A 15,000-nucleotide genomic window follows, 5' to 3' on the forward strand; every position below is an offset into this window, starting at 1 on the left:
GCTACTGGTTTACAAATCACTGAATGGTTTAGGTCCAGAATACATGAATGACATGTTAGTAGAGTACAAACCCAGTAGAGCTCTGAGATCTACTGACTCAGGTCAGATAGTGGAGCTCAGAGTTCAGACCAGACATGGTGAAGCAGCATTTAGCTGCTATGCTGCACACAAGTGGAACAAACTACCAGCAGAACTGAGATCAGCCCCAACTGTAAGCACTTTTAAATCCAGGTTAAAAACATTTCTCTTTTCACGTGCTTATAGCTGAGAACTTAAAACTTTATCTATTTTCTTTTATTTTACTTTTATTTGCTCTTGCTTTTAACTCTGTTTTCAGTGTTTTGTTTGTTTGTTTGTTTTTCTGTCTTATGCTTCCTTTTTTATGTAAAGCACATTGAGTTGCTGTGACTTTGGTTTTCTATTATTGTGAATAGTAATTTTTGCTGGATTTCTATTGATCATTGTGATAGTTGGGCGACTCGGACCAATTCAGGGCAGAGTAATACCGGGTTCTGGGAACGTCGGAGCTAATAGGAAAAAAAGGTGTTTTTTCCTATTAAGCTGTTTTACCGCTGGATTGGGGGCCAACTCAGGGCCGAGTGGAACCAAGTGGAGACAAGGGGTCTCTTAAGGTTATCACCGCTGGTTGGCTGCTTTTTCAGAATTTGTAGCGTAAACAAACTGAATTCGCGGTGACGACCGGGTCTTAAGGATAATTATAAAGTGCACTGGAATGAGTGACAAGTAGAACAATGGGAGGTAAATCCAGCAGGAAACCTATTCTATTTTAGCATACTTTCCTATTTCTTAACTTGTTTTAATGTTTTGTTTTAATGTTTTTTATTTCTTAACTTGTTTTAATGTTTTGTTTTAATGTTTTTTTAAATGCTTTTACTGTAATTGTATGCACCTGTAAAGCACTTTGAGTTGCCTTGTGTCTGAATTGTGCTATACAAATAAACTTGCCTTGCCTTGCCTTGCCTTGCCTTTCTCAGATGTTCCTGCGACATGAGGAATGATGATGTTGTTACGCTTCTCGTCTCCTCCTCTCTGTCTGCTCTGGATCCTTTAGAGGTTCTGACAAAGGTCCAGTTCTGGTAGCCACAGGTTTTAAGTTCTCCCCTGATGTGCTTCTGTTCCTTCTCCTTCCCCTCTGACTTAGTGGGCACGGTCTCAGCCTGATGGTTGAGGGTTCTGATGACCCCCAGCTTGACATAGTAACTTACTAACATGAAACTGAGCGTAAAGAAGGGAAAGGAAACAGGATGTAGTTGTTAAAGCTGGAAAATAGTTTATTTACAAAAAAAAACACTAGTCAACAAAGAAAGATTCGTCTCCAAAAGAAAATGTGCAGTCTGTAGCTCTGTCACTCTGGCTCCTGCACACCACAGTCGCCCGGTCCACTGGCACCAGCAGCACTTTATATCGTCTGGCACAAGTTGTGAGTAGGATCAGGCGTGGACCTCCACACACGGGCAAGGAGGAGGGGGAGAACAAGGGCGACACCTGAGTGGAAGCACAGCACAAAAACACAACACAAACACACCCACAACACTAGAGCTGTAACACTGTAAATCCACATATAGCCCCATTTTATGTGTTAGAATCTTGGTTTTAATCTGATTTTACTGAAGATGCACTTCTCGAGGAAGAAGAATTACAGTTACAAAATCAGCAGTCCGAGCACAGACACTGAAGACTGAGAGCTTGTAAACATGGATACTAACTAAAGTGTCCTCTTTACTAATCTGATGGAAACATGCTGGACATGTTTGTTTGACAGTTCAGTGATTGACACAATCACATATAAAGACATATAGTTAAAAAATTTTATTAAAAAAAGACTTGAATCATCACCTGTTTATTTCTAATAACATGACGTTTAGATAGATCCCCTCACTGTGACCAGATCAGACATGCATATTGATCACTATCACACTGATCAGTTTGATTTAATGTCACATTGGTTTCACTGTGACCAGTGTTTATAAAGGGCAGAGCCTCATCCGGTCATAAATGATCGACACTAATCATTGCCAATTGTATCGATTGGAGGCACTGTTAATTATTGATGGGTGTTCTGCTATAAAGCTTATTTTTGTGACATTATAGGGTTGAAACTCACCACAGTATTTAATGTCTTCAAATTTTATAAGATAGACACAGTTTGAATGTCAGTGATTGTAATTTACATCACTGCTGCTGAAATACTAGAAAGAAAACCCAACAGAGACAAATGAAGAAAAGACGTTTGCATTTTTTATCCCTTCAATCGGTGAAATGTGTGTAAGAAAAGACTTTAACAACATTAACAATACATCTTTAACCTCCTGCAAAAACAAGCCAGAGTGTATGTTATCCTCGTAAGTAAATTGTGGGTTTGTTCTACTCTGTTATCACAGCATCTTTTACACAGAAACAAAGTCCACTGAACTGACTGATATCAGTGGTCACAGGTCAAAGGTCACTGCACAATGAAGAACTGATTCTGCTGAATCTGCAGAAAGACAGACACGTGGAAGAAGGAAAGAGGATTCTATAAACGTGACGGAGAAACAGGAAGAAACATTTCAAAACCGACTGCAGCAGACTGAAGAGGAAAAAATTACCGTTATCAAACCAAACGAAGATTCAGACGGACTAAATATTCACCAACATGCCATCAGATTTAGAGAAAAATGACTGAGTGTAAGAACTTCATTCACTTTAACACAGTGAGGCCGAAGCTGGTTTTTGTCAAGCTTTAACCAGCAGGACTGCCGAGGGAAATATCTGCAGACCGTTGACAGAACGTCTGCTTTCATCAGAAATATTTGAGGTAAAACCTGTTGACATTCTTTGATTGTGCCTGGAAGTTAAAGTTAAATATTTAATATGTGTATTTGTAATTTTTTTTAATGATTTTGTGAATTTTTATTAATTCTTTCAAAACAAATTAGACAAACGTGTGATTATTTGAACTTCAGAGTCTCTGAAGGATTAACTTCCTCCATGTCGGTCGAGACACCGGACACTCAAACATCTGACGTTTGAGCTGATTAAGTTGAGCTGATTAAGTTCTGACCTGTTTTTTCCTTTTTCATTTGTCAGATTGAGTTCTATAATCATTGAACAGATGATACACAAACCTTGAAAGTATTCCAGCTTTCAAATCACTTCACACACAATGTTACTCATTAGGTTTCACTGCAGAGTGGCCAACAGTTCAGTGGAAACATGAACACACAAACATTTCTTGCAGCGAAGCTTAATTAGCTGCAGTGTGCTAATTCGTGTCGCAAGATGCTAACAACAATAAATGGTTTAAACCGCGACTCACCAATCAGTGTTCAATGTTTCCTTCAGCAGGTTTTCACAGGTTCAGCATCGTCAGGCAGACATCTACAAGATAACATGTCTCATCACACTTCATGTTTAACACAGTATGAGATGAATGTAGCAGTTAAAATGAGAGTTTAGTATACCGACCTGCAGCAGCTGTGTCCTGTCAACACCACTCATCACCTGACTGACTGACAGCACCTACCTGTATGCAACTCAGTGGCTACTCTGGATTATTTTGGCACTGCAACATTTGATTATGGGATTTCCAAGTCTACTTTTATAAACCTAACTTTCACATTTAACCTTTCACAATAAATGCACACACTCACGTATTTACAAATTGACATGACTTGTGACCTGGTTTACAACTATAGTAGTAACTTACCACACTGAAGAGAACTTCCTGTGACATCTGAACTCCCTCTCAACATACAGTATCTTACAAAAGTGAGCACACCCCTCACATTTTTGTAAATATTTTATTATATGTTTTCATGGGACAACACTGAAGAAATGACACTTTGCTACAATGTAAAGTAGTCAGTGCACTCAACTTCTTTGGTCGACCATGGTGTGGCCTGTTCTGAGTGGAACCTGTCCTGTTAAACCGCTGTATGGTCTTGGCAACTGTGCTGCAGCTCAGTTTAAGGGTGTTGGCAATCTTGTTATAGCCTAGGCCATCTTTATGTAGAGCAACAGTTCTTTTTTTCAGATCCTCAGAGTTCTTTGCCATGAGGTGCCATGTTGAACTTCCAGTGACCAGTATGAGAGAGTGTGAGAGCGATGACACCAAATTTAACACACCTGCTCCCCATTCACACCTGAGACCTTGTAACACTAACGAGTCACATGACACCGGGCAGGGAAAATGGCTAATTGGGCCCAATTTGGACATTTTCACTTACGGGTGTACTCACTTTTGTTGCCAGCGGTTCAGACATTAATGGCCGTGTGTTGAGTTATTTTAAGGGGACAGTAAATTTACACTGTTATACAAGCTGTACACTGACTACTTTACATTGTAGCAAGTTGTCATTTCTTCAGTGTTGTCCCATGATAAGATATAATAAAATATTTACAAAAATGTGAGGGGTGTACTCACTTTTGTGAGATACTGCATATAACTCATCTGTTTTAAATGTGTTTGAAAATATATAAGAATTAATCTACAGTTAATGTTGACTTGTTTGTGTGTTTTCAATATTAATGAACTAGTTTTGAGCGTCATGTTTAGCGAGGAGTTTTCAGTGAAACCTAAATGGTTTGTTGTTAATTGAGCTAATTAATTAATTGATCTGTTGGTCCATTCATTAACTGATCAGGTCTGTTTTCATGTCTTTCAGCAGCTCAGAAAGCATCAACTCTCTTTATCTGTCTCGTGGTCACACACTGAGCTACTTCTCACAGGACGTCTGCAGTCCATCCCTCCATCAGGTCTTCAATCTGTCGGCTCTTTGGTCTTCAAAGAAAAATGATTGTCAGCTCACCAAGGGACAAGTGAGTGGAAAACAATTTAAATATAGCTAAACTTACATTTTTAGCTTTCAGTTAATTTTATTGACAAATAAGAAACAATTGAGGATATTAGACATGTTGACACATTCTGTGAACTATAGTTTACAGTGAACGGTTGTTTTGGAGAGGTGTGCATCAGACTGACATGACAGCTGTCATGAACATGAAGGAGTTTAAGCATGTTTATGGCAGCTGTGATTACGAGTCACTCAGTCACTTAATTCAGCGTTACCATTGTTTGACTTGTCTTTGTTATGACAACTGGAGGCTGGTTTGACAACAGGGAATAACTGTATGAAGGGGGTTTACTAGCCAGATTTGTCACCTAATAGGAGGGCTAGCTCTACAGCTAGCCAAGCTAACTAGCAGCTAGCTAGCACTTTGCTTACTTTAGCTAGACATAAAAATATGTAAATCACATAGGTACTTATTCCCTGTTGTCAAACTGACCTTATCACGGCATGATTGAATGACATCTTACTGAAAAGTCCAAATTGTACCAGTGAAGTTCAAGTCCTAACCCTAGTTCTAGTTCTAACCCTAACCCACATTTATACAATTCTCATGACAGCCAAAATCAAAACCAACCTCATAACAGTTTAATGTAATGTAAACACATACAATAGTTTGATAATAAGGCCAGCTTTGACTTGTTGGTGACATGTTGGCGACATGTTGGCGACATGTTGACGCCGTCAACTTTGCTTTTAACATGACTGAATGATGTCAATGTCATAAAGGCTCCTTCATGTTCAGTCTAATGCACAGCTCTTCAAATAAAGTCTAACCTAAGATTAAAAGACAAAAGTTGATTGACTGATTGATTGATTGATTGATTGATTGATTGATTGATTGATTGATTGATTGATTGATTGATTACACACCTCTTCCTGCTGCTGACAATGTTCCTATCAGTTTCACATTAAAACATTTCAAGTGATTTAATTTTGCAAACCTCTTCCTTCAGGTATTTTAGCGTCTGGCTGATCTTCTTCATGCTCGGTTTGGGGACGCTGCTGCCCTGGAACTTCTTCATGACCGCTACTGTGGTATGACATCACTTCCTGTCTATTCACACATCAATCTAAAACAGATTTTGTTTTGAAAGTGAGATAATTTAAACATTGTTCATGTTTATTACAAACACAGTTTTTATGTTATATTACAATCTAATGTAATGTTACAGAGGTGGTGCCCTAACGTAACTCTCATAAAAGTAACATGAGAGTGGCACTCTGAACTTTAACCTTAAACAAGATTTGGAGATGCTGTGCAGAATTAGCAGCTAAGCTAAGCCTTAGTCGACCGATAATTAATAGGCCATCGACCGATTCATAGTACACCGATATCGACGCAGAGCCCGCACATCGATGTACTCGCATCTCTAATGTAAAAAAACTATTTCTGATTCATATCAGTGAATCTTTATACTGCCCCTAAAGGTTTCACATAGCTGCACAAAGAAAATCAACCACCAATTGTCTGTTGTTGTCACGTGACATCGCAGTGATTCCGAACTGTTGAATCTAATGGTCAACTCGTTGATCTCACTGTCACAACTCAAATACACTGTTTCCTCCCATTTCAGGCATGTTTGTAGTTAAAGTCTGGTTTTAAGATCTAAATTAAAAACTGTGTTGATGAGGTGCTTTTTAAAGATGTTCCATCTTCAGAAAGAACCAATTGTAGCAGTCCAATTGTTTGACTGTTACACCCCAAAAGAGGCATTTGTTTGTTTATGGGTTTATTGTACTAGTAGGGCATTCCCCTAGTTATATTTTTCTTTATTTTTATGTAGGCTGGGCTGGCCTGTATTGAATTTACAGTCAGTACCGCCACACAATGACAGGAAGTCAGAGATTACAGACTCACTGCCTTTGTCTCCAGTATTTCACCAGCCGTCTGAAGGACTCCCCATTGGCTGATTCTTCAGCCAATCAGACGGAGGCAGCAGGTGAGCATCGCACTGTTCTGGAGGCCAAATTCAACAATGTGATGACGCTGTGCGCCATGTTGCCGCTGCTCCTCTGCACCTGCCTCAACTCCTTCTTGCACTCACTGTGAGTACTGCAACACAACAACACCAACGAAGAAGAATCCTACAACACATTGACACAAAGAAAAGTACTGGAGGCTAGGTGGTCCTCAGAAGGACAGAGTTTTTCAGGGTTCAGAGAGGTGGAGGAGGGAAACACTTTATGCTCTGGAGGATCCAGGCTGGGGGGGGGGGGGGGGGGGGGGGGTTAGCTCAGGATCTCAAATGTTGTTGAAAGGTAAAGTATTGGTCGCAAAATGCTTTTCAGAGATGATTCACAAGCTTGAAGGCTTCATGGCCATCATTGAAAGGGTTCTAGTATTAATGGACAGGATGTGGTCTTCTCTATGAGGTCTGGCACGTATTAATAAAAGAGTGAAATATATTCCATCCATAAATTAATCTTTTATCACAGGTGCTTTGTTAACAGCAGTACTTTGTGTTACTTCTCTGTTTGATGTCCCAGATTATCAAACAGTTGAATCCTTGTTCAGTCTGTGTGTAACCCAGAGCTCTCAGCTGATCCTTCAGCTTCTTCTTCCTGTGTCAGGATTTCTCAGCGTCTGCGTGTGATGGGCAGTCTGATCGTCATCATGTTTGTCTTCATGGTCACAGCGGTCCTCGTCAAAATTCCTCTGGAGCCGCTGCCCTTCTTCTCCGTTACCATGGTGAAGATCATCATCATCAACTGTGAGTCTGTTTGTTGAACAGTTTGTTTGTTTGTTTGTCTGTTTGTTTGTTGATCAGTCTGTTTGTTTGTTTGTTTGTCTGTTTGTTTGCTGATCAGTTTGTTTGTTTGTCTGTTTGTTGATCAGTTTGTTTGTCTGTTTGCTGATCAGTTTGTTTGTTTGTCTGTTTGTTGATCAGTTTGTTTGTCTGTTTGTTGGTCAGTTTGTTTGTCTGTTGATCAGTTTGTTTGTTTGTTTGTCTGTTTGTTGATCTGTTTGTTTGTCTGTTTGTTGATCTGTTTGTTTGTCTGTTTGTTGATCAGTCTGTTTGTTGATCAGTTTGTTTGTTTGTTGAAAGTGTTCGGGGCTGTGCTGCAGGGCAGTCTGTTTGTTGATCAGTTTGTTTGTTTGTTGACAGCGTTCGGGGCCATGCTGCAGGGCAGTCTGTTTGTTGATCAGTTTGTTTGTCTGTTTGTTGATCAGTCTGTTTGTTTGTTGACAGCGTTCGGGGCCATGCTGCAGGGCAGTCTGTTTGTTGATCAGTTTGTTTGTCTGTTTGTTGATCAGTCTGTTTGTTTGTTGACAGCATTCGGGGCCGTGCTGCAGGGCAGTCTGTTTGTTGATCAGTTTGTTTGTTTGTTGACAGCGTTCGGGGCCGTGCTGCAGGACCATGCTGTTTGTTTGTCTGTTGATCAGTTTGTTTGTCTGTTTGTTGATCAGTCTGTTTGTTTGTTGAAAGTGTTCGGGGCGTGCTGCAGGGCAGTCTGTTTGTTGATCAGTTTGTTTGTTTGTTGACAGCGTTCGGGGCCGTGCTGCAGGACCATGCTGTTTGTTTGTCTGTTGATCAGTTTGTTTGTTTGTCTGTTTGTTTGTTGATCAGTCTGTTTGTTTGTCTGTTTGTTTGTTGATCAGTCTGTTTGTTTGTCTGTTTGTTGATCTGTTTGTTTGTTTCTTTGTCTGTTTGTTGATCAGTTTCTTTGTCTGTTTGTTGATCAGTTTGTTTGTTTGTTTGTCTGTTGATCAGTTTGTTTGTCTGTTTGTTGATCTGTTTCTTTGTCTGTTTGTTGATCTGTTTCTTTGTCTGTTTGTTGATCAGTTTCTTTGTCTGTTTGTTGATCAGTTTGTTTGTTTGTTTGTTTGTTTGTCTGTTGATCAGTTTGTTTGTCTGTTTGTTGATCAGTTTGTTTGTCGATCAGTTTGTTTGTTTGTCTGTTTGTTGATCAGTTTGTTTGTTTGTCTGTTTGTTTGTTGATCAGTCTGTTTGTTTGTCTGTTTGTTGATCAGTTTGTTTGTCTGTTTGTTGATCAGTTTGTTTGTTTGTTTGTCTGTTTGTTGATCAGTTTCTTTGTCTGTTTGTTGATCAGTCAGTTTCTTTGTCTGTTTGTTGATCAGTTTGTTTGTTTGTTTGTCTGTTGATCAGTTTGTTTGTCTGTTTATTGATCAGTTTGTTTGTCGATCAGTTTGTTTGTTTGTCTGTTCGTTGATCAGTTTGTTTGATGGTTTGTTTGTCTGTTGATCAGTTTGTTTGTCTGTTTGTTGATCAGTTTGCTTGTTTGTCTGTTTGTTTGTCTGTTTGTTTGTTGATAAGTTTGTTTTTCTGTTTGTTGATCAGTTTGTCTGTTTGTTGATCAGTTTGTTTGTCTGTTTGTTGGTCAGTTTGTTTGTCTGTTGATCAGTTTGTTTGTTTGTTTGTTTGTCTGTTTGTTGATCATGTTGTTTGTTTGTTTGTTGACAGCGTTCGGGGCCATGCTGCAGGGCAGTCTGTTTGTTGATCAGTTTGTTTGTTTGTTGAAAGTGTTCGGGGCCGTGCTGCAGGGCCATGTTGTTTGTTTGTCTGTTTGTTTGTTAATCAGTCTGTTTGTTTGTCTGTTTGTTGATCTGTTTGTTTGTTTGTCTGTTTGTTTGTTGATCAGTTTCTTTGTCTGTTTGTTGATCAGTTTGTTTGTTTGTTTGTTTGTCTGTTTGTTTGTTGATCAGTTTGTTTGTCTGTTTGTTGATCAGTTTGTTTGTTTGTCTGTTTGTTGATCATGTTGTTTGTTCGTTTGTTGATCAGTCTGTTTGTTGATCAGTCTGTTTGTTGATCTGTTTGTTTGTCTCTTTGTTGATCAGTTTGTTTGTTTGTTGACAGCGTTCGGGGCCGTGCTGCAGGGCAGTCTGTTTGTTGATCAGTTTGTTTGTTTGTTGACAGCGTTCGGGGCCGTGCTGCAGGGCAGTCTGTTTGTTGATCAGTTTGTTTGTTTGTTGACAGCGTTCGGGGCCGTGCTGCAGGGCAGTCTGTTTGTTGATCAGTTTGTTTGTTTGTTGACAGCGTTCGGGGCCGTGCTGCAGGGCAGTCTGTTTGGGATGGCTGGCTTGCTGCCAGCTTCGTACACGACTCCCATCATGAGCGGTCAGGGACTCGCTGGAACTTTTGCTGCCTTCGCCATGATCTGCGCCATTGCAAGTGAGATCAATAGCTTACCAATAATTATCAATAATTCATCAGATTCAGATTGATTATGAGAAATAAAAATCTCTATTGATGAAAAAAATATTTTATGCTGTTTAAGTCAAAGACTCAACCTTCCCTCCTTCCTCCCCTCCTCTCATTCTTCTCTTCCTCATCTCCTCACCTCTAGGTGGCTCAGAGCTTCAGGATGCAGCGTTCGGTTATTTCATTACAGCCTGTGTTGTTATTTTTCTGTCCATCCTCTCCTACATCCTGCTTCCTAAACTGGTAACTAACACACACACACACGTCCCAAAGAACTACCCACTCAGAAAAGGGTTAGGGGGTTAAGTAAATGTGACATCACTAAAGGTTGATACATCACCTGTATGCACCTGTGTCACATGACACACACCAAACTTAATTTCCTGTGAAAACTAAGCTGTAATTGGCCGGCACAGCTGTGGTATTAAAGTTATTATAATAACAATAATAATAATAACTGAGATCAGTATGAAAGTTGAGCTCTGCTGCCTCCTGCAGGAACTTTTTTTCATCTTTCAGCAGGTTTGATTTATTTCACATGTTTTCGTTTGGACATTTTTCTTCACTTTGTTTTCATGTTTCCTCACACGGTGAAATTTAACTTATTATTTTGATGGTTTGAGGTTTATAATGTCTGACAGTGTTTCAAATTTCATGTTTGTTTTCAGGAGTTTTTCCAGTTTTATCAGGAGACAAACAGGAAACAGAGATCAGACGAAGACAACTCTGTAAATCTGATGAACAGAGGTAAACAAACAAAAACAACAAAAAATTACCTTTTTAATTTATTGATTTAAAGTTTCATTAAGTATAAATTAAGTCCTGCTCTTTCTTCAACTTTTCAGAGAGAAAAGATGAACCTGCTGATCAGAGCAGACGAGAGAACGTCTCCATGATGACAATCTTTAAGAAGGTCAGTGACACAAAAATCAGCAGTTTTCACCAATTTATCAATAAACGCTCTGATTGGCTGAAGCTGCTGTCACTCGTGAATCAGGAGTCAGTCTGCACACCTGCAGCAGGTGATCTGAATCCACTGCAGTCAGTCCAGAGACACTCACATACAATACGAAGATAACAAGGACTGCACAATGTGAATTACAGCAGATGAACTGGTGACTCTGGTGATGAATACGGTCGTAATCTCACTTCTTCTGAAGCCAACAAAGATCCGACTCGTTTCTCTCGTCTACACACACATAAACATCTGGATCACAGATGACAAAGATCACACTGGGTTGATTAAACACTCACCCGGCGACGCAGCAGACTGTTCAGTTTCATCTCTCCAGCCAACACAAACCCTCGTGGTCTCCCTAGATGCAGAGCAAACACCTGACCAGGTGAAGCTGAACCTTGTTCTGGTCCACTCACCTGGAGTCACACTGCAGCTGTGCACTGTCTCTTAATTAAAGGGGAGGGTAATTAATTACAGCCATAAACATATTTATACACATTTCTATTTCTTATTCTCTCTTAATCTATTTATAAATTTGATCAAACACATTTTCATTCTATTCTATTTTATTCTTTTATTTATCTTATCTGAACAGCATAGACTCTATTCTGTTTATTTCTCTGTGCCGCTACATTACTACTCTATTTCTAATCTGAACTCTAACCCTGTTTCCATCGTCACTGAAAGTCAATCAAATCGAATCAACATGTGCAACTTTTTCTTAGCTGAGGGGTGAGGCTGTACCCCTGTGTTTGACTTCTTTTAAACCAACTCCCCCTGAAGGCGAACTGGTTTGAACAACACTCGATGGGTCAGAGCCTCTGACTGTGTGGGCAGAGGGGCTGGTTCAGATACCGTCAGGCTGTCAGAGCTGTTTCATCTAAACTTCACTGCTTGAAACAATAATGATCTCAGATGCTGGATGAATGTATAATGTCTATTATGGGCAGAAAAGCAACTATTAAAGAAACAGTTCACCCAAAAGTAAAACTCATCATCTCCTCCTGATGATATAAAGTCAGGCTCAGCCATCATCTCCTCCTGATGATATAAAGTCAGGCTCAGCCATCATCTCCTCCTGATGATATAAAGTCAGGCTCAGCCATCATCTCCTCCTGATGATATAAAGTCAGGCTCAGTCATCATCTCCTCCTGATGATATAAAGTCAGGTGAAGTCTCGTAGTCCACAGAACATTTCTGGAGCTTCACAGTAAAACAGAGTTGCAGTATTCTGCTAAACACCTGAAGCAGCTGGAGACTTGATTTAAAACATCAGATGTCTCCATACAGCTCGTCTGCTGTGATCACAGAGATCACAACCTGATCTAAGGAGACCATATTTATTTACACACTCAAAATGCGGTCGGGCTTGAGCACCCACTTCAGACAGGGTGCATGCTAACACTGTTAGCTTAGCAGCTACAGTGAAGATTTCAGCTTATAAAGGGTGTAAATAATGAGAATTTAATTTAATTTGGGATCTCATGATATACAGTTCCTTTAACCACTGTTATTATCATCAATAATTAAATTGATTGTGTGCATCTATAACTTTTAACCCCTTCCTACCTGCTGACCTTTGACCTTCAGATCTGGCTGTTGGCTGTGTCAGTCTGCTTCACCTTCACCATCACCATTGGATTGTTTCCCGCCATCACCGCTGACACCAAATCCACCCTAGCTGACGGAGGCTCGTGGGGTGAGTCTGTGGCGGTACTTGCCTACAGGCCAGCCCAACCTACATAAAAATAAACAAAAAACATAACTAGGGGAATGCCCACTGTCCACTACTAGGTCAATAAACCCATAAATGAACAAATATCTCTTTTGGGTGTAATAGGAGTAAAGGGGCCTGGGTTTTAAAGGGTTCCCAAAAAAACAAAGTTTCCTAACTAAAGATGTCGGCAGCCCAGAAACAAAATAGGGCCCAAATAGACCAGAGTTCTGGCTGACAATCTAAAGGGAATGACGTTCTTGGAAATTCAGGGAGTGATTCAGCATGGGCCAGGGGCAGATTCAGTCTAAGGGTGAGAGCCACCGGTGTGCCATTTCCCACCTCTTTTAAGCCTTTCAAACAGGGTGTCGTCACACCCTGATTGGCTGGGAGGGAAATACCCCAAGCTGCTTCCACTCCTCAAATCAGGAGTCAGTCTCCCCACCTGTGCGCAGGTGCTCTGAATCCCCTGTGATTAGTCCTGAGGGAAAATCAGCCCAAACAAAGAAAAATAGCAAGTCAAACAATTGGACTGCTACACTCAACATGTGACTTCTTCTGTGGCGATCTCATGTGTTCATCCATCACATGATGGATGATCCACTCTCTCTCTCTTCAACTGTATTAATGAACCTTGCTCTAATTAACAGTCATATTTGTCTTTTTTTAAATCAAAATGTAAATAAATTCTTTAACTTGCTCTTACTTCTCTAACAGAGGGGTACTTCATCCCTGTCAGCTGTTTCCTGCTCTTTAACCTTTGTGACTGGGGAGGGCGGAGCTTAACAGCCATCTGTATGTGGGTGAGTTTAATATCAAACGATAAACTCTAAACAGCTCCTGGATCAGTTTGAATGATCGACAGAGACACCAAACGTCCTCAGTCTCCACCTGGATGAAGGACAGTTGATTATTGATCATTAATCTCTGTTTCCAGCCGGACAAGGACAGTCTGTTACTTCCTGTGTCCATCGTGTGCCGTCTCGTCTTCGTCCCTCTCTTCATGTTGTGTAACGTTCAGCCTCGTCTCAACCTGCCCGTCTTTTTCCATCATGACGGCTGGTTCATCTTCTTCATGATCGTCTTCGCCTTCAGTAACGGATACCTGGCCAGCCTCTGCATGTGCTTCGGACCGAAGTAACAAACTGACACACACCAAAATAAAACATGCCAATATTTTTGTAATTTATTTTGTGATATATTGTTACATTTTGTAATAAATTCCATTAAACATGAAATATTTTGCAATAAGCTGGATAATGATGATTAAATGTCTCTTGTTGACTGACAGGAACGTCCTTCCTCATGAAGCTGAAACAGCCGGAGCCATCATGGCTTTCTTTCTGTCTCTGGGTCTGGCTTTAGGAGCTTCTCTGTCCTTCGTCTTCAGAGCACTGGTCTAACTGGAAACTGCTTCTTTAGGACTGGTTTCACTGGAACCGACATGGCCAGTACTGGTCTAATTGAAAAACCACCTGTTTGCTAACTGGATTAACTGGAAGACAAACTGTTTATTACTGGTCTGACTTTGTGTTTCAGGGTTAAAGTTACAGCCGAGTGTTGAACCGTCAGATGTTGCAGCATTTTGCCAAACAAACCTGGAAACTTGTTGTGCGGCTCAACAAGCAAAGTTCACATTTTGTCCTGATGGTGGCACCACAGGAAACATAAATATCTGTCTGTCAAAACCTGCCGTGATGAGGCCTCTGACAGGACAAAGACTGCTGGGAGGAGAACGTCTGATATTTATTAACACAAATACACAATATTTATAGAAACAACATTTGATTTAATAATTAAAATTAGGTTCTTCCAAGGAAACTGCAATAATTTAATTATACCACGGTGTACTTTTACTCATTTCTTTTTTATTATAATTTTTATTGTTTCCTTTACAGACATCAGTAATGCAGTCCTGTACAGCTTACAGAATGGGACCAAGAATGACAAACATAATAAAACTAAGATAAATAAATAAATAAAATGATTATAGTCATTTGTAATGAAAGATTGTGTGATGCCATGATTCCTCCTAGAAATACATATTTCTGATGTTTTGTGTCAACATGTTGTTGTTTTATTATTATCGTGCACTCTTTCCAGATTTTTTCCTTCACTCACTAAACTGACAGTTTGTTGAACTCTTTCCTTCTTCTGTTATTCTGCATTAAAGAATCATTTTCAGCATCAGATTTAATATTTGTAAGAAACATGTTTTGTTGGGTTTTACTTTAGTTTTTCATCGTCTCACTGGAGAAGACAGATACACAATGACAGTAAACATCAGCACTGTACTGTACCTTCTTACAGAT

General features: G+C 39.9%; 1 protein-coding gene and 1 long non-coding RNA gene across 3 annotated transcripts; one reads left to right on the forward strand and one right to left on the reverse strand.

The window, feature by feature from the left end:
- Window positions 1-1,268: 1,268 nt before the first annotated feature.
- Window positions 1,269-3,441, reverse strand: LOC141012966 (uncharacterized). Its single transcript, XR_012180422.1, has 2 exons — window positions 3,320-3,441; window positions 1,269-1,506 (listed from the first exon to the last, which is right to left on the reverse strand). It is a non-coding gene; the product is annotated as an uncharacterized lncRNA (long non-coding RNA).
- LOC141012812 (equilibrative nucleoside transporter 1-like) lies at window positions 1,972-14,880 on the forward strand. 2 transcript variants are annotated; one of them, XM_073486376.1, is made up of 13 exons: window positions 1,972-2,818; window positions 4,668-4,821; window positions 5,807-5,888; window positions 6,727-6,899; window positions 7,425-7,564; window positions 9,851-9,985; window positions 10,161-10,258; window positions 10,684-10,762; window positions 10,861-10,928; window positions 12,565-12,673; window positions 13,406-13,491; window positions 13,626-13,825; window positions 13,980-14,880. In XM_073486376.1, exons 2-13 carry the CDS (start codon window positions 4,796-4,798, stop codon window positions 14,089-14,091), a joined length of 1,308 nt encoding a protein of 435 aa, XP_073342477.1. In that variant the 5' UTR covers window positions 1,972-2,818; window positions 4,668-4,795; the 3' UTR covers window positions 14,092-14,880. The 2 variants fall into 2 exon arrangements, with proteins under 2 accessions (XP_073342477.1, XP_073342545.1); XM_073486444.1 differs by having other exon boundaries at window positions 4,671-4,821.
- Window positions 14,881-15,000: the final 120 nt, after the last annotated feature.

Source organism: Pagrus major, chromosome 1 (assembly GCF_040436345.1).
Source record: "Pagrus major chromosome 1, Pma_NU_1.0".
In the NCBI taxonomy this organism is placed as follows: Eukaryota; Metazoa; Chordata; class Actinopteri; order Spariformes; family Sparidae; genus Pagrus; species Pagrus major.